This window comes from Pituophis catenifer, unplaced genomic scaffold, assembly GCF_029215685.1.
Source record: "Pituophis catenifer annectens isolate HBS135680 unplaced genomic scaffold, rPitCat1.0.hap2 SCAF_4, whole genome shotgun sequence".
In the NCBI taxonomy this organism is placed as follows: Eukaryota; Metazoa; Chordata; class Lepidosauria; order Squamata; family Colubridae; genus Pituophis; species Pituophis catenifer.
The window spans coordinates 85,906,753-85,925,156 of record NW_027256884.1 but is presented as its reverse complement, the minus strand read 5'-3'; the positions used below and the strand labels follow the sequence as shown (position 1 = coordinate 85,925,156).

General features: G+C 35.1%; 1 protein-coding gene across 1 annotated transcript in view; it reads right to left on the bottom strand.

The window, feature by feature from the left end:
• The window catches only part of ROBO2 (roundabout guidance receptor 2), a 722,028-nt gene that overhangs the window by 10,098 nt on the left and 693,526 nt on the right, over positions 1 to 18,404 (bottom strand). Inside the window, exons 25-28 of the mRNA XM_070943636.1 lie at positions 16,087 to 16,344; positions 9,044 to 9,255; positions 5,010 to 5,165; positions 2,726 to 2,971 (exon numbers count right to left, since the gene is read on the bottom strand). Coding sequence (XP_070799737.1) covers positions 2,726 to 2,971; positions 5,010 to 5,165; positions 9,044 to 9,255; positions 16,087 to 16,344 — 872 coding nt within the window. The remainder of the gene's footprint in view (positions 1 to 2,725; positions 2,972 to 5,009; positions 5,166 to 9,043; positions 9,256 to 16,086; positions 16,345 to 18,404) is intronic.

Below are 18,404 nucleotides of genomic sequence, written 5' to 3'. Positions count from 1 at the left end.
TTGCTCAAACATCCCTTTGTTTAGTGTATTAGTTAAGGCACCAGCCTAGAAATATGGGGACCATGAGTTCTAGACTTGTTTAGGTTCAAAGCCAGCTGGGTGACCTTGGACTATTTGCCCTCCAGAAGATTGCAACCCTTTTTTGAAACAAATCTTGCCAAGGAGATTTCAAGGATTAGTTCAGACAACAATTAGGAGTTACATTTTGCTCAAAGGAGCACATATATTCATTCTAAAATTAAACTGCTCATAATGAAAACAAAACACGGTGCCTTAAATAAATAGAAAAAAATACACAATTTGCAGACCCAGATAATAATTGATTACTGAGTAACTATTGTTGCTCAGTGTACAAAAATGCTTTTCTTCACCACTAGAATTATGATAAATTTTCAATGAAGATAAAGAACTGTACAATCAGCATATTTAATTACTTACTTGGTATTGTTTCCAAAGAAATTTAGTACTTGGGAAATTATTTGATTGACTTATATACAAAAATTGGAACATGTTTGATTAATCATTCGTACTTTGGAGACCTGTTTTTATGAGCAAATGTCAGGAACTGATGTTTTTGCAGCCGATTGCAATCAGCTGGGACTCATGGATTCCATTGTGCTCTGAGCCATAAATGCAGTCTTTCCTGGACTTAAGGTTTGACCAATGCCATATTTTTAATCACTTTAGACTTTTATACTATTTTATTGTTCTTTTAAGATTTAAAAATCTTTGGAACAGCAAATTTACCAGTCACTTTGTGAATCTCTCTTTAATCTGTTTAAAAAGAAGGAAAATCATGTGTTTTCAGCTTTGTAAGATATTTATTTTGTATGTGTGTGTTTGGGGGGGGAGGTGTTATAGAGTTTAAAATAAATATTTGATTCTTGGGTTCAAGAAATGCATGACCTTTTGATTCTACACTGGAATCAAAAGCAGATATTAAAGAGAAACCCCTAAAGATAACCAAAATGGAATTTAAGGTGTAGTTAAAAATTGTAAGAAATAGATGGATATACTGGATTTACCAATGGAACAGAATGATCATTTAAAAATTAAGGACATACAAATAATGTATCAAAAAAAAAGGGGGGGTCAAATTAGACTACAAAACGCCAGAGGGCAAGAAACAATAGTTGGAAACTAACAAAAGAGAGAAGCAACCTGGAATTAAGGAGAAACTTCCTAACAGTGAGGACATTTAACTAGAAGAACAGCTTGCCTTCTGAAATCGTTGGCTGAAAAAACCATCACTGAAGGTTTTTAAGAAGAGACTAGACAGTCACTTATCTGAAATAATATAGGTTCTCCTGCTTGAGCAGGGGACTGGACTAGAAGACCTCCAAGGTCCCTTCCACCTCCATTTCATTCCATTCTATAGCATGTGGATTATCTTTTAAAATTGGAATATAAGAGATGTATTGGAATTATTACATGGAAGTTAGATGGACTTGGATAAAGATGACAACATTTCCAAGACAAGAAATAAAAATAAAAACCGCTAGAAAGAGGTTCCTTGGGGATGGGCTCCAGCACTAGTCCAAAAGCTCAGAAGACAAAATCTCTGGTCTTGGTGACCAACCCAGATTGGATCCTGGCAACATTATCCTAGGACATGCATATTTGCCTTCATTTGTGAGAAATAAAAATAGCAGAAAAAATGGGCGTTAGAACTTCTCCAAGACTTGAGCATGGCTGGAACAAGGAAACCTCTGGTGATGCTTAATGGTTATCTTGAGCGACTGTTATTTTTGATATGCATTTTTGATACATTTCTTAATTTTTATAATGTTTGTTAATTTGGATTACAGTTTGATTACTAAGGGGAAGATAAAGGGTATTTTGATTAAATGGAAAGGAGTACTATATAAATATGTTCTTAGGTTTTCTTTCAATTTTTTACTGGACCCTTGCTGATTAATAAGGAATGTTGAAGATTTAGAGATGAATTTATAGAAAATAGGATGAGTTGTGGGATGAAGATGCATTTGGTTGTATTTTAAGAAACAATGATAAATTGTTAATGATGAATATATTTGCTAGGGATGAAGGTGGAAATTTATTTTTCTTACTACTTCTTTCTTGGCAGTTGATTCTTTTTCTAAACTTAAATATTTCTGTTTCTTTTGTAATACATTTTTATGTTAGGTTCTTATATTAGATTTATAGATTTAATATAATCCTTAATAAAATTATTGGGAAAAATATATTACCTAGAAGTAAAATTCCACCAAGATTAATACATGTAAATTCTATTGATTCCAGTAGAAAACAAACAAAATGGTGGTAAAGCAATATTTAAATATTTAGTTCATAGTTCATAATTGAAATATGTTCTGAATTATATGAATTATATATGAATCATGTTTGTTAATGAACATAAGGATTTTTAGTGCACCAAGCATGCAAAAATTATAGATCTGTGTCTTAAAAAACACAACGAATATATGCTTTAAAGATAATTGTTCAGATAATAAATAAATGCTTCAGGTGTATAGAATAAGAAGCATTATTAATTCCTAAAAGAAAGCATGCGATCAGAGTGTTTGCAGTTAGGTGCATTCAAACTTCACCATTGCAAGAACAAATAATAATGGATGTCAAATGCTAATTGATATCCTTTGTTGCTATGTAAGCCTTGACCTTCACCATTTGTAAGCAAATTAATAGTACATTATAACAGGTTTAGGGAATCGCCTAAGCTGCTCTGAGATGTACAATTACACACCTGATCCAAAGGCTTGCTTTTGCTGGCCTTGAAGTTCTGTGGAGGTTATCCAATCCTGGGTTTGCCGTTGCCACTCTAGTGATGTTCTAGCTTGACGATCCAAAGAACTCTTTGTTTCATCTATGTTGGTTGTGTGCTGTCGCTCTAAAGAGCTTCCTTTTCTTTCTGTTGAACCCCCACGTTGGCCAGTACCTATCTGTTGCCTTATTCCCTGACCAGGAGGTGGGTCTGGTGGTGGTGGAAGATCTAAAAAATGTCAATAGTTTTATAAAATTCACTGAAACATTTTAAGCTATATAACAAAAAAATGAAGGGCTTTATTAATATTGTCTATTAAAATTATTAAGCTTTGTATATTTTACTGCTTTTAGTCAGGTGATATATTTTATCAGAAAAACGATTTTAGTTGGCCGAGTTAATCTATATTTCTTATTACACATTTGCAAAACCTATAAAAGCACCTAGTTAGTGTTAGCTGATTTTCATAAAACTAAGCAGACTCATATTTGGATGTTTGCTTCTGACCTCCAAGAAATCTCAGGACTACAGGCTAGAAGGACAATCCCTCTCCCGCAAAAAGAAAAAAAAAAACCCCAGAAGAAACTAGGTTCTTGGAGATTACAGATGGAGGACCATCTCTGTAATTGTTGCCAAGTTATCTACACACTCAGAAAGACCCAATATCCCAAGGGAGCCTTTTTTAAAAAAACAAAAACAAATAAACCTGTAAGATGGAATTTTTCTAGTAATGTTAAGGCAATCTCTGTGGTCAGCGTAACTATCTGGACATTCATTGAAAAAATAATTCTTCCTTTTCTGCCTCCCTTCTGTCTCTCTTTATTCTATTCAACACATCAACCAAGCAATAAAAGAAGCTGTGGGAGGAAAGTGGGACAGTTAGAATTCTCACTTCATGAACTTCTTTAAGTTAATGTTCTTTTAAATTTAGATTTCAGCCTTTAGCTATAGCAATAGGATTAGATTTATATACCGTTTCACAGTGCTTTACAGCCCTCTCTAAGCAGTATACAGAGTCAGCATATTGCCCCCAACAACAATCTGGGTCCTCATTTTACTGACCTCGGAAAGATGGAAGGCTGAGTCAACCTTGAATTGAACTGCCCAACAATTGGCAGCAGGCAGTCAGCAGAAGTAGCCTGCAGTACTGCATTCTAACCACTGCACCACCATGGCTTTTAGCCCTTGAAACAGCCCTTTTCTCATGAAGAATACTTCCACTACATATCCTGTCTGCTAAAAATAGTTTACAGTATTATTAAGAAAAGTATGCACTAATCACACACAATCTGTTAAAACATCTTAAGTGATATTATGCAAGGTAATTAACATATATAATGACAAAAATGACAATGAGCATGTGTTAGAAATGCTGGTTAGTCTATAAAGAAACTCGACTTTCAGCAACCAGTTATTTTCTGATGTAACGTTGGCAAAGCCAGAATTATACTTATTTGCTCAAAGATATATCCTCTACCATTACATGGGTCAAGACAAATAAAAACTGTTGAAACTTTTTTTCCCTACAGATACGAATGATAGGATAATGAAAAATGGATATAAAAGCAATCATATTAAGTTTAGCCATAATTTAATATTTAAAGGATTAGGCTAATTTGTTGAGATGCAGAGAAGTGTGTCTGTGTATGTAAGGCTTTGCAAGTTATAGCTGCACCCAAGGTTTATAAGTCTACGTTGCTGGTAATTATGCATCAAATACCTCTTAGATTTTTGAAAAATACAGGCAAGCCATAATGTAAAATACCATATGATAAGTGGCCAAAGTCTCTTTCATATACATACATAATTATAGTATATGGTTTTAAAAAAGCAAGTGCCTTGCAAAAACCTGAGAACATGATATAATCTCTAAATGTATAGAATTAAAGAGGATATTGAGCTTTCATGACCAAGTAAGCTTTATATGGGCAGATCTGAAACACAGAGAACATACTTACTGTATTTGTGTGACAGAAAGAACACAATATAAAAGAAACAGTTGACTTAAAACTTAGCTTTGCAATGTCCTTAAGTTTTAAATGCACAATATATATGAATAAAATAACAGTTCTACCTAAAGCCTGAATATTGTTCTGAAGTTTGCAGTAGAACAATTTTTACATACCAAGCCCAGTCATAACGTTATTTTCTGATATTTAACAAAGATGCAAACATACAATTAGATGACTAATTGTATTTTAATAAACATTTATAACAAAAACAATGGATTTATTTTTCACATGCCATGTGAAACCAGGGAACTTACCATCTGCCATGCCTTCTCTACGATGAGGCAAGGATGGCTGTTTTTTGGTAGGGTTAGGCCTAGGCCTTTGACTCTGATTCTGGATTATGCTAGTATTGCTGTCAGTAGAAAATGGGCTGGTTGGGCGAAGTTTCTGAGAAGCGGAATGTGGTTTGCCTAAAATAAAAAATAAAAACATTCTTAAAATATTTTCATTTAAGATGTTGTTTTATAGGAGGAATTACCAGAAAGGTAACAAGGGCAGCATTTTATTTTCTGAGAAACTTTCAAACTTTTGCGCTGCATCTGGCTAACTGGATGATGAACCATAAGTATTAATAATGCCAATAAGCATGCTTGCCTACAATGCTCAAATTATTCAAAGGTATAATAGAAGAGAACAAGCAAGCTTATTTGGAAGAAAACAACATCATTCCAGTAGAACAGAAAAGAAATAATAGAAATAGAAATAGAAATAGAAATAATAGGCCTTTTTCAGGGTGACTCATTATCATTTCTTATTTATCATTGCAATGATCCCATTTTCAATGATTTTGAAGAAAAAATCTTGGTTATCAAAGAAAAATGCTAATAAAATTTCACATTTCCTTTATATGGATGATCTGAAGCTTTATAGAAAATCAGAAATTGAAATCCAATCATTGACAAATACCATAAGAATTTTTAGCACAGATATAGCAATGGAAAATAGAAAAATATGCTATAGTAGCAATTAATTGGAATTAAATCAAGAACAGTAATGGAATTGAAATGCTGAATTGTCCAACCATAAGGGAGCCATCAGACGAAGTCTACAAGCTTCTAGTCATTTTACAGTTGTGTAACATCAAAGCACGGACAAGTTAAAAATGTGATTAGTACAGAATACATCCAAGATGTCAGAAAACTGCTAAAGACAAAAATGAATGATTGAAACACCATCAAAACCATCAACAGCTGGATCATACCCATAATATGATATATTGCTGGAATTATTAACTGAACATAAGCTGATCTGGACAGTTTGGACCCCAAAGCAGGAAAACTGATTATTATTCATTATGCACTATATCTCTGTAGCAATATTGATAGATTATAGGCAGGCACACAATGGGGAATAAACACTGAAAGCAATGTGTTTTGCCAGCAGCCATGACCATGCTATGCAAATAGCCTGGTGTATTCCTCATTGTGTGCTTTGTAATCCCTTCCTCTCCAATCATTCTGCACTGCAAGGCTCTGGGGCAAAACAACAGGTCATGCACAGGACAAAGCATGATGACTGATCATGTAAATGACTGATCAGTAAATGATTTCAATGATTTTTTTTAGCACCCTCATAACTTCAAATGGTTGCTGAATAGTAAGTCAGTAAATGAGAACTTGCTATATTAAATACAGTCCAGGTTCCCCCTTTTAAATTTTGCAATTTCATGGGACTTCGGAATTGTATATATTTAGTGCCTATCCCTGTGGTCTGAAATATTCTTTCCTGATATATGATAGAGACCAACTTTGTTTACAAAAACTCTTAAGATCGCTTCCATTCCTCCCCAGTTCTCCATACAAGTCCAATTGAGTGGGATCCCCTTTTGGTTCTTTCAATTTTAAGTTTGGTTGATATTTTATATCCTTTTTTAATGTGTGGTTTCTTTTTGCTTTTTTATGTTCATTGCTTGTGCTGTACCTCCCTCCTCCTTATAATTCACTGCATCTTCCTGAGCCACTTCTGAATGTTATTTTGTTGTTATGGACTTAAAAATACTTTCATGCTCTTTTGCCTAGGTAATGTTTTCTGAATATTTGTGTCAAAATCATCTTCCCAGTTCTGTATACTATCATTTAGAATAGCTTACATTCCAAGGTATGGATGACTATGATCTTGCTTCACTTTTTATAAGGCTTTGAAAACCTGTTTGTTTGTTTTATGGCCATCATGACTTGACCTGGGCTACGTGGTACTTTCCTGTTTTTCTCTTTGTTGGCTCTTTTGTTCTGTGTTTTTAATCCTAGGTTAGCCATCCAAAGTTGTCATTTGCAGGTTGGGTGGCCATCAAGGGTGGGTTCTAAATTTTTTTACTACTGGTTCTGTGGGTGAGGCTTATTTTGTGGGTGTGGATTGATGGTCATGTGACAATTATTTAGGATTTAGCAGAGGTACTGGTCTACCAGGCTTTTAACTGCTTTAACCCATGTATTTTTGCAGGCATTGATCTACTCATGTATTTTTGCAGACACTGGTCTACCCATGGATTTTTGCAGGCACTGATCTACTCATGTATTTTTGCAGGCACCGGTCTACTCATTTGTTTTCTTTTAACATTGATCAGCTGTAGGGCGACCCTTTGAAGCCCTGCGGCAAGAGTTTAAACAGTTTTTTTCCCTCTAGCCATCAGCTGGGACTCAGGAGGCAGCAATAGATTGGGGGTGGGGCCAAATAAAAGGTAAGAATAATGCGGTGGGTGGATGGAGGGAGCGGGGGGTGGGCAGAACCGGTTTGGTGATGTCATATTGTCACCGCTACTGGCTCAGTGGAACCGGGCCGAACCGGGAGGAACCCACCACTGGTGACCATATAAATCACTTAGATAAATAAAAAAATTATCCAGTAAACTCAGTAATGCAATATTTGTGTTAGTGATAGCTCCATTGTTTTTGTATCCCTGCTAAGTAACTGTGATATCATAATTACTTCCATTAAATTATTAGAATCATAATATGGAAATGTTTAGATAAATAATACATATTTTAATTCTTATTTTTGTACATTTGTTTTCTATAAAGTTCTATGTAATTGGTAGAAATAAGATGCTCATTGCTCATAAGTGTGCTCCAAAACAAGGAACCTAAATGATATTTTTTTTATCTCATTAAAAAAAAATGAAGCAGTAATTAACAGATCATATTATAAAACTGAGTTATATTCAAGTCTAATGGATGCAGGAATACAGATTCATCTCCAAGGGTGGATTTAGCATTAAATAGCAAGTAAATGAATTGATGACTGATCATAAATTAATTTTAGTGCTTAAAACTGTAATGGAGGCACAGAAAAATGCCATTTTATCCTATTATTTTACTGCTCTGCAACATTTGAACAACTACTTAATGTTCTAAGTGCATGAGAACAGCTTGAATAAATCTGAGAACTTTTTGTGACTTTCAGCAATAAGAAAAAATAAAAGGTGTTACAGATGGAGAAGACTGAAATTCCAAAAAGATTAGGTTAAATGGTTTCAATTTATTTTTCTTTACAAATGAAAAATCTCATGTTTATGAAGTTCATGATGTTTTCATCTATAATAACTGACAGACCCACAGATATTTGATTCCCTTGGTTTCATAAAAGAGTTCTGGAAAGAAGTACCTTAATATGCATTTACCACTCATATGGATATTTTAATTTAGAAATGTTGTTCAACATGTTGGGCTAAGTAGGCACCAACAATATTGTTGCCCTACGATTTAGGATTAGGGTTAGCATATATTAATGTTCTTCGTACTAAAACCTAAAACTTAACAACATTATAAATATGAAGATCAATTACTGTACACACACAAGATGGTGATAGAAGTAAAAGCAGTCATTAAAAAACCTGATGTTTTGATATATGGTCTATTGCTAACTTGAGGTATATGGAGAAATATGGAGAATTTTTGTTTAAAAATTATGTCAGAAATTCTAAGAAAATTGAGGCAAAGCACTTAGCATACAGGTACACTAAGAAATCACACTTTCAAATAAAGGCATTGGATTGGATTTAAAGTACATTTAGTTTTGAAATCTTCGTACTTAAATAGTTTGGAAAGCAGTGTGGTCGCAAACATTAAATAACTAAATACATCAAAATAACTTTAATCACATATGTGGACTATGCATGCTTGGGCTTCCAAAGGCAAAAAAATATTGTCCATTTCTACCATAGTAATTTTATTATCAATTCAGATTGAGTTACCTTGGATTATTTTTGTTTTTGATTTTGTAACTCACGGTTTGTTATTTATAACATTTTTTCTGCATTCACAAATAGGGTTTATCAGTGTTTTTTTCCTACCTGTCATAGAACTGTCAAGATTGTCCATGCTGCAGCCTGAAGTATGCTCTAGGTCTCGTAATGGCCTTGTGATTTCTATAGCCTCTTCTTCAATATCATCCTCATCTTCATCCTCTGGAATGTCTGCTTCAAAATCTGATATTAATGTTCCAGAGACATATCCTAATGGGGGAGCTGGGGTCTGGGGTGGCTGAATATTGATTTGATTGTGCCTAGAACAAAAAGGAAAATACATATATTAAGCACTGTACTTACCAATTTATTTAAAAAGCTGAGACCATTATCTAGCCAAACTTAAATCCTTTAAATTGCCGTTTATGGCCATTTGTGTAATTTATGCATCTTTCTTAATGCTGACTGCAATCAGTTGGAAATATGTTTTAATGGTAATGCAGAATGAGTATATTTAAGGAGAAAAATGACACTTTTGAAGGATTTGTAGGCGCTCTAAAACTTTTTTTTTCATTTCTATTTCCTAATTTTACAGCCAATTATCATCATTGTAATACAATGTATCCTAATTTGAGGTTTTATTCAATGCTCTGGATAAATCATTGTTAAAGAAAGTAAATAGTAAATCTCTTGAATATATGTTTGATGCACTTGTGGGGGTATAAAAGTCAAGATACATATATAAGGATTTTCCTCATTACTATTAGAGCTCAAAAGATAGCTAAGACAAAATGTTTACATAATAGCATTCTTAGTTATGTTGATATAGATATCATGATAAAGCCATATTTTATGGCTACTTCTGAAAGTGATGCAGTCATTTTTAACTCAATGATAATGCAACACAGCCTTTTAACTTATTTAATATTAATTTATCTCAGTAAAATTATTGATATATAATTTGTGTGATATTTTACCAAATTTCTATTCACTTTTTTAGTTTACATAAATACTCAAGTTGTATTTCCAAAGGTGTATTAATATGTAATAGAATTAAAAGCAGAAGCAACATTAAGATAAAATATTAAAATAATTAATAAGTGAAAGTTGCATGGGCTATTGTCCTACAGAAAATAAGAAAGGAAATCAATAGTTTCAAGGCCACAGTAAAAAGTCAATTCTAATAAATTTTGAGTCAAAACTGGGGAGCCTAATTTAGTCTTCTGAGACAAAGATCAACCAGATATTGGCTAGTCCCCAATCAGAGTAGCAAAACTCACCAATTCCTGAAAATTATTTTTAAGGTATTTTTTTCTTCATCTAGTTATTTACTTATGAAAATCTTGTGTGTGCTAGTCAATCTATCTGAAATGATATAGAGTCTCCTGCTTGGGCAGGGGATTGGACTAGAAGACCTCCAAAGTCCCTTCTAGCTCTATTCTGATTGATTGATTGATTGGTCTTCCAATATGTCAAATGACTCATAATGGTTGCAATACAAACTTGTGAGGAAGTATCATAGGAAAGGGCAAAAAAAAATTTTGTACAAGGAATGAATGAATGAAGAGATATATGTTCCACAGGAGAAGATCATTAATTCTAATCTTGGTTTGTTGACACAAAGCCAACTGGGTGACGGTGGGCTGGACACTTTCTGTTAGCTTTAGGGAGAAGGCAATGACACTTCTGAAATCTTGCCAAGAAAACTGCTGGAAGTTGTCCTGGCAGGAGGACAACAGTGACTTGAAGATGTACACGTACACACACCATACTGGATATCAAGAGAACAGCCCTATTTATTGCTAGACATCAGAGCATATGCACTGATGGAATGAATATTTTTAAAATAATTTCTCAGGTTTTTAACAGAGAAGGAGGAATTGTTTGGAATAGAGAGGAAACAAAATCAAGCACCAGGATCTTCCAGTTAAAGATGTAATTCTGTCACTAGACCAAAAGAAGGCCATGCACCCTTCCTTGGAAATATCAAGCTCTTTGGATAAAGTTATGTGGATATCCATTTTGTTGGGAGATTTGTATAAATGTTCTGTTTCCGTTTTCTCCTGTTCAGGGTTGCTGGAAAAAGTGCCTGACCACTCAACCCAGTATAGCACAACCAACATAAACTATAAAAAGAATAACACTGTCACACATCAACAGCATATCAGAAACTACCAACAGAGTACTACAACCACATGGAATCAGCATAGCATACAAGCCGACTAAAGTCCTTCAAAACATCCTAAGTAAACCAAAAGACCCTGCATTTCCAGAGGAAAAAACAGGAGTCATCTATAACATAGTGTAATGACTACAACTGTCACTATGTAGGACAAAAAGGCAGAAGATTGTCAGAAGACATCCATGAACACCAAGTAGCAGTCAGAAAACATGATGAAAACCCTTTAATTTCACAACATATGGATAGATTTAACCACAGGTTCAACTAGGAAACTAGGACCATCCTAGACCAAGCCAAGTCCAAAAGCACTAGGGAATTTCTGGAGACTTGGTACTCTGACAAATTGGTTATCAATAGGCACATAGACATAAACAATATCTACATACAAAAGAGACAATCTACAAGCCAAAAAGGGAACAAAAAAAACCAAAATACCTTTCTACCAGCAATCAACACCCTTATGAGCATAGATTAACTCCAAGATTAATAACAGACAACAATCAAGAAGTAAACAATACCCCAATCAAGGAGCTGCCAAACAAGCTAGTAGTAAACAACTCAACCAAAGAACTTTTTAAGACCACCCCCACCAACACTGACAGGGTAAGCCACTAGAATATAAACTGAGAGCAAACTCCACTCCTTACTCACACTGATGATGTTACCTACTTTGAGTATTGAAACATCTGCAAGAAAAGCTGGTTGCAGAAAACAACCAAGTTAAGAGACCACCAAGGACCCCTCATTTCAACCCTGAGTTACAAATATTCTCCTTTATTCTTCACCTTAATCTTAGTTTCTAACCTCATTTTCCAGAGAGGGTATGTACTGCTAGTCTTCTTGACTGTGTAGCCTAGGATTACAGCAACTATAGCATATACCAGTACATTTGTTTGAGGTATGGTGGTTGTAGGGATTTTCATGTAGGCTTTGTTAAGTGTAAGTAATCATGAAGCAAGGCAGTTCAAATAAATACAAGTTTATTGCATGCTCTCTACAATAATCTGAACTAGTAACAGTCATAGCAAATTGAATGTAGCGAAAAATCAATTCAAGGTGGACTGCACTTAGATCTCTTGTGGGTGCAAAGGATCTCAAGACTGATGAAGTGCTTGACCTCTCCCTTGGGCTCAGCCTGGTCATCTCCTACAGGTTTTATTAACATCTTCTATCATACTATCTGATGGTACTTCCCAATTGACCATTGATAAACAGGTTTTTGAAGGTTCACTGTAACTACTTTATGCATGATCTTTTGCCCCATGCCTGCTGCTATGCTCTGTAAAGGAGCAGGTTGCAGTAACATTCTATTTTCGGTTGTTGGCTGCACCCCAGTTTTCTTTCAGGTATTGTTGAGTTCAGAATAATGTGTAGTTGATCTATCTCTAACTGTGGCACCAGCTTTTTCTTCATTGTTCTGAAGCATTGTTTCTCAGTTAATGGGGATGCAGGTCTTCTGTCCATCCACAATTCACTCACACATTTCATATATCCCCTCTCATTAAATCTATTGTTGTAGTAGCAATTCCAGATTATTTTGTCTTGTCTATGCATGGTTTGTTCCAGTAGTGCACTTATCATCAATGCTGTGGTACCCCAAAATCTTATGCAAACCTTGTTAATTGGGGCAATGTATGAGCTGCCACAATACTCCTTGTTTGTGTCACTCTCATATTTGAGATAGGCAGATGAAACATTAGCATGTTGTTGCTCAAGGACTCTACTGGTAAGATAGGTACCAGCCAGGATTTGAACCTTGGTCTCCCTGTCAAAAGTGACACTCCAACAATAGCAATAGCACTTAAACTTATATACTGCTTCGTAGAGCTTTTACAGCCCTCTCTAAGCGGTTTACAGAGTCAGCATATTGCCCCAACAATCTCATTTTACCCACCTCGGAAGGATGGAAGACTGAGTCAGCCTTGAGCTGGTGAGATCTGAACTGCCGACTGCAGCTAGCAGTCAGCTGAAGTAGCCTGCAGTACTGCACTCTAACTCTGCGCCACCTCGGCTCTTAACTACACTATCCAGCCCCAATGTAACATAACATAATGTAAAGTAACATAACAACATAACATAACAACAATATCTCATCTCATCTCATAATAAATATCAGGAGTCTCGCTCCCCCATCTTCAATCCTTCTTCACCTCCTCACCATGTACACCTATGGAGATATTTCTGTTTCTGTTCACTTGGGAAATAACAGGAAATTCTTCTGAGAAGGAATGAGAATGGATTACATGAATTTAAGATAACTACTTGAAGAATCAATTTCAGGGAATTAATTGCAGATGGATAATGAGGTTTAATTACTCCCTCCATTTTAAAGCATGTGAGAGAAATCTGTATATATACTGTAAGATTAGTGCTTGAGACAAATGATGGGTAGACAGCAGGGCAGCTGCGTTTGGAGGCAACTTGCCAGCACACAATGTAAGATTTCAAACAGTTGCAAAGGTTACTGTACTGTGATAAAACATACCAGTGCACCTTGGAACATTTTATTTTAATTCCATAACATGTCAATTTGATACTATAGGAAAAGGTACGGTATTTCAGCTTTTAAAACTCTAGAGGAAGACTGGATAACAGTATTCCATTAAAAAAAATTCTTAGGGAATGCTAGAAAGTTCTCAACCCATTACAGTGAGCTCTATGTATCTTTAATTTCAGTGACCACTCTCATGTTTATTATTTGTTTGTATTTAAGCAAGATTTTTTAAAAGCTGGTAATTCCTAAGCTTAAACTGATTCTTAAATTGCTACTAAGTATCTCTCCATCAACTTTATGTGAAACACTGAAACACGAACACATTTAATTAAGGGAAGGAAGGGAAAGAAAGAATCACTGCAATTGTCCAAGCTTGTTTTCCTGACTTTCCTTTTTCCAGGACCATAATTACATGAGACCCAGAGAATTTCTATTTTAAGAAAATGTCTGCCAAGAAATGAAAGGATTTTAGCATTTATCACTGCTTCTCTGAGGTCACAGAAGCAGTATAGAAACGAATTGATTGACCCCTTAACCCTTGCTTTCCATATAGTCTCTATGGGTGCACCAATTCTTCCAAATTCCATAGGCTTTCAGATGATAAGGAACAAGGGAGTCAGCTTGTTCCTGCAGGATAAGCTATAAATTCACCGTTGTTGTTTTTTTAAAGCATTTAAAAATACTTCTAGCCTTCATAGAACTATGGTCTCTGGGCATATGAACTGGGTTATTTTTAAAAAAACCTAAGTGATTGCATTTGGTGCTTCTAATATAAGGAGAACATAGAAAAAGGCAAATTGGTAGCAAATGAAACAGTATAAAGCTCCACATAGTAATGATACCCCCTATATTTGAAGTAAAAAATGCGATGTATTTTAAAAACATTTCCTTCTATAGTCTCCATTCTCACTGATTCAGAGTGGCTACACAAAAAGTGCAAAGACCCATATTATTTTTCCATGAAAAAGCCTTGTACTTTAAGAGAAGTCAGTTTTTTTTTTCAAAGGATAGAGACAATTCTCTGAAAATATTAATTGAAAGGCAATTCCATTATATTTTCTCTCCCATTCTAATCCACTCATCCATTCTATCTTGGGCATAGCATTTTCTTTATGAATACTGCATGAGAGAATGTCCCATCACTGGGTTTCATTTCAGCAGAGTACTATGCCCTTCCAGCAATTTTCTGTGGAAGTCTTGTATAGATAGAACCAGTGAGTAAAACTTGAAAAGGAGAATCAGAAAACAGAAAAGGAGAATCGCCAGAAAAGGTAAAATGATCATTTATGTTAATATAATAATAATTATTATTGTACTAATTAATATAATGATGTATATTTTATTTAGGAATTGATAAAACTGTAGGTTGTAATTAAGCATTTAAATAAAAGTATTTGTATGGCAATTGTTTTTTTTAACCTAATTTACAGTTCTAGAATGACTAGATGAAAGGATTTAAGTTTTATTCACTTGAAAATCATAATCACTAGATGAGAAAACTATTTGTGAAAGGATGCGTAGGGTCACAACTTCTTTGTAATAAATCATGTTCAAATTCCTTTATTTTGTACTTTGGAAACCCAAGCATTCATGATCAGTTTGTTGGCTGAAACTAATAACACAAATTGCATATGTGTTAGCATTCTTTCAAATATAGTTACTACTACCTATAAACTGAAATGTAAAATCCTAGAAAAACTTCAGTCTGACATTATAGAATGTTTTAAAACTTGGGACAACTGTATGGTACGTCTTGTAATTCAGGCCACTTATACTATAAATACTTTTTTCTCAGTCTTGTATCCTATTATAGTTTTATATACACTCAGCTTGTCATGATTGTTCAGGTCAACTTTGAACTGGATGTAACCAGCAACACTTTCTACAATTAACTGAAAAAAATACCCCGGATGCATATATTTTAAAACTTTCAATCTAGGATAATATTTACCCATACAGATTTTCAAGAGGTCCACAAATTTTCCTTAATCATTCCTACAGTACAGTTATAGTTTGTACCTGATATAATGTAGCTTCGAAAGGGAATATGTGAACTAGCAACTCAAGCATAAAAGCAAAATTAAATCGTTGATTACTACTTACTTATCTGTAACCCTTTTTCCACAACTCACTAGTCCTTATATAAGAAATATATTTTATATATCTATTTTATGGGCTTTTGAAATTGAGGAGGCAATGGGATCCATTTTATGAATCACCTTTAATAAAACAAATAATCTTATTTTTTTAAAAAAAGAAACAAATGGTCATATAATTCAAGAAATTTATATTCATTAGTTGATAGTTTGAGTGATAAAGCCATTTATGTCATGATTCTGTCAAGAGGAAGTAATCTGCATATATCCATTTGATAATTAATCTAACAAATTCATTATTTATTATACAGTTATGTCTATCTGCTGATCTATTAGTTTTTTAACCATATGCATGAATTTTGATGATGGTCACATTTACCATGCTTGCTTTGCTACATCAAACTGATATGCCCTGGTCAGCTCATCAAGATGGGCCTGAAGCATAGGTTGCATTTCTTCTCTGGGAGAGGGAGTTAATGTTGCAGTGGACTGTTGTCCAAAAGAGATTGCAGGGGAAGAAGCCACTCCTCGGACAGGAGGTGTAGGAACTCTGTCATCTTCTTCAAGTTCATCCTCCATTCCCTGATGCAAATATGTCTGGACTGGTAAAGGTGAGCACCAATCATCACTGTTGTACCTACAAAATAAATTATTTTGGTTCACATTTGAGTCTTAAAAGTTTTAACAATTATGTAATAAACATGGCAGATATCCATCATTGTTGTTAAGGGCACTCTGATTTAAAACTCTGCTCAACCATGAAATTCACAGGGTGACTTTCTAAATGTTCAGACTACAACACCAGTCTCTTATGAGCCTGGAAGTGTCACACAGGGGCAATAAATGTATACTGCATTGAATTCCTGCAGGAAAAAGGTAAGATTTTAATAAGACCTAATAAAATAAATAAGCTAAAGGGTATTTACTAAGCGAAGTATTAGCATACGGTTGTAGAATTAGAATAAGCATGTCACTTGTTTATTTCAGTAAAGCTAAGATTCTATCTTTCCTCCCTTTTCAAAAATATTATTCTGACTTGATATTTCTGACAGTGTTCTAATCAACAATAAAAAGCTCTTGCTAGTGTCTTTAAAATATCCTTCCTTTGGCTGACATGACCAGCAATGTCGAGCAAACAAATCATTGTGCAAACTATGGAACAAATGCAGATGTATGTTTTGCTAGTATTATTTATAACTGGACAGATAATTAATGTTAAATATTTAGTCCTTGATTTACAATGGCAATTGGGATTGCAATTTCTGTAGCTAAGTGATGTGATCATAAACTGCAACTGCATCACTTAGCGACAGCAATCCCTGCAGTTGCCATTGTTAACTGAATTCCACGTTGATAGGTGAGCAAAGTTGCTGCTAGCTTCCCACAACCAAGTCAGTGAGGAAGCTGGAAGGAAGTTGCAATTTTATGCTGCCTGTAAGCTTGGCGGCAGATATGTAACTGCTGCCAGGCAGTAGAGGGTGCAAGGAGATCCATAAAACTGCAAGAGAGGTGCAACAAGGCTCAGGGAGGATGTGTGAGTGTGGGCAAGGTGCCAAGATGGTGTGGTGAGGGTTGCAGGGTTGCATGACAACTGGAGAGAGTACATGATGATGTACAGGAATTGAGGAAGGTACAGGAAGGATCCATTCACAAAGATGAATGGAGGTGCACAAGAGTGTGAGGGAAATGTGGCAAGGCCTAGGAGAGTGTGTGAAGGTGCATGAGCATACATGGGGATATGAGGGAAGTGCAGCAAAGCTCGTGGAGGATATGTGATAGTACAAGGGAGATGTGTTGAGGCTTGAGGAAGATGTGTGCGGTGGCTCAAGGCTTTGGCATTGTTTAAATGCAGATGGACTGGGGAAGGGTGCATAGATGGGGGAAACTTACCCTAGTGGCTTGTAACTTTGCCTGCTAGCTTTATTGATTTTCTGGGAAAGCTGGCAGGGAAGATAGCAAATGGCAATCACATGACTTTAAGGCAGTGCAATTGATCAGGTATAATCTGTTGCAACTGCCCACATTGTAATCATGTGATTGCAAGTTGCTGGCACAGACAAAATGCTGAGGACTGGTCATAACTATTATTTATTCAGCACTGTGATTTTGAATGATCCCTGAATGAATTAAGGGAAACATTTTGGGGAAATTCCAGTTCTTTTTCTCCTAGTTTTTTATTGTACCAGATCTTGGTTCCATTATTAACCATGGGTTTTAAGTTTCATAAAGCATTTCATAAAGAAAATATGTGCTGAAGAATTAAATGAAAGAATATCTACTGTATACTAGGACATATTAAATCATTCCAATAAATATCACAATGAACTCAGAGTTATACATTTCATATATCTGTAGAGTTGAAAGAGTCTATTTAGATCAGGGCTTCAAACTCCCGGCCCGTGGGCCAGATGTGTCACATGCTGGTCATGTCCATGCTGAGTTTAGCGAAGGGGGAAAAAGTCCCAATATGTCACGTGACACCACCATGACGACATGAGTTTGATACCCAATTTAGACCTTTGAATTTAACCCTGGTTCAGTTTAGGAATTAAGTATCTGCAACAGACACAGACTAGCTTTCACTTAAACACAGCCAGTGAAAAGAAGTCCATCAATTCAATGGTAATGGGTGAGACTGCTTTTTTTTAATATTATGAACATATGCATAGATTCTATGTGGGTGGTCATTTTTAAAAT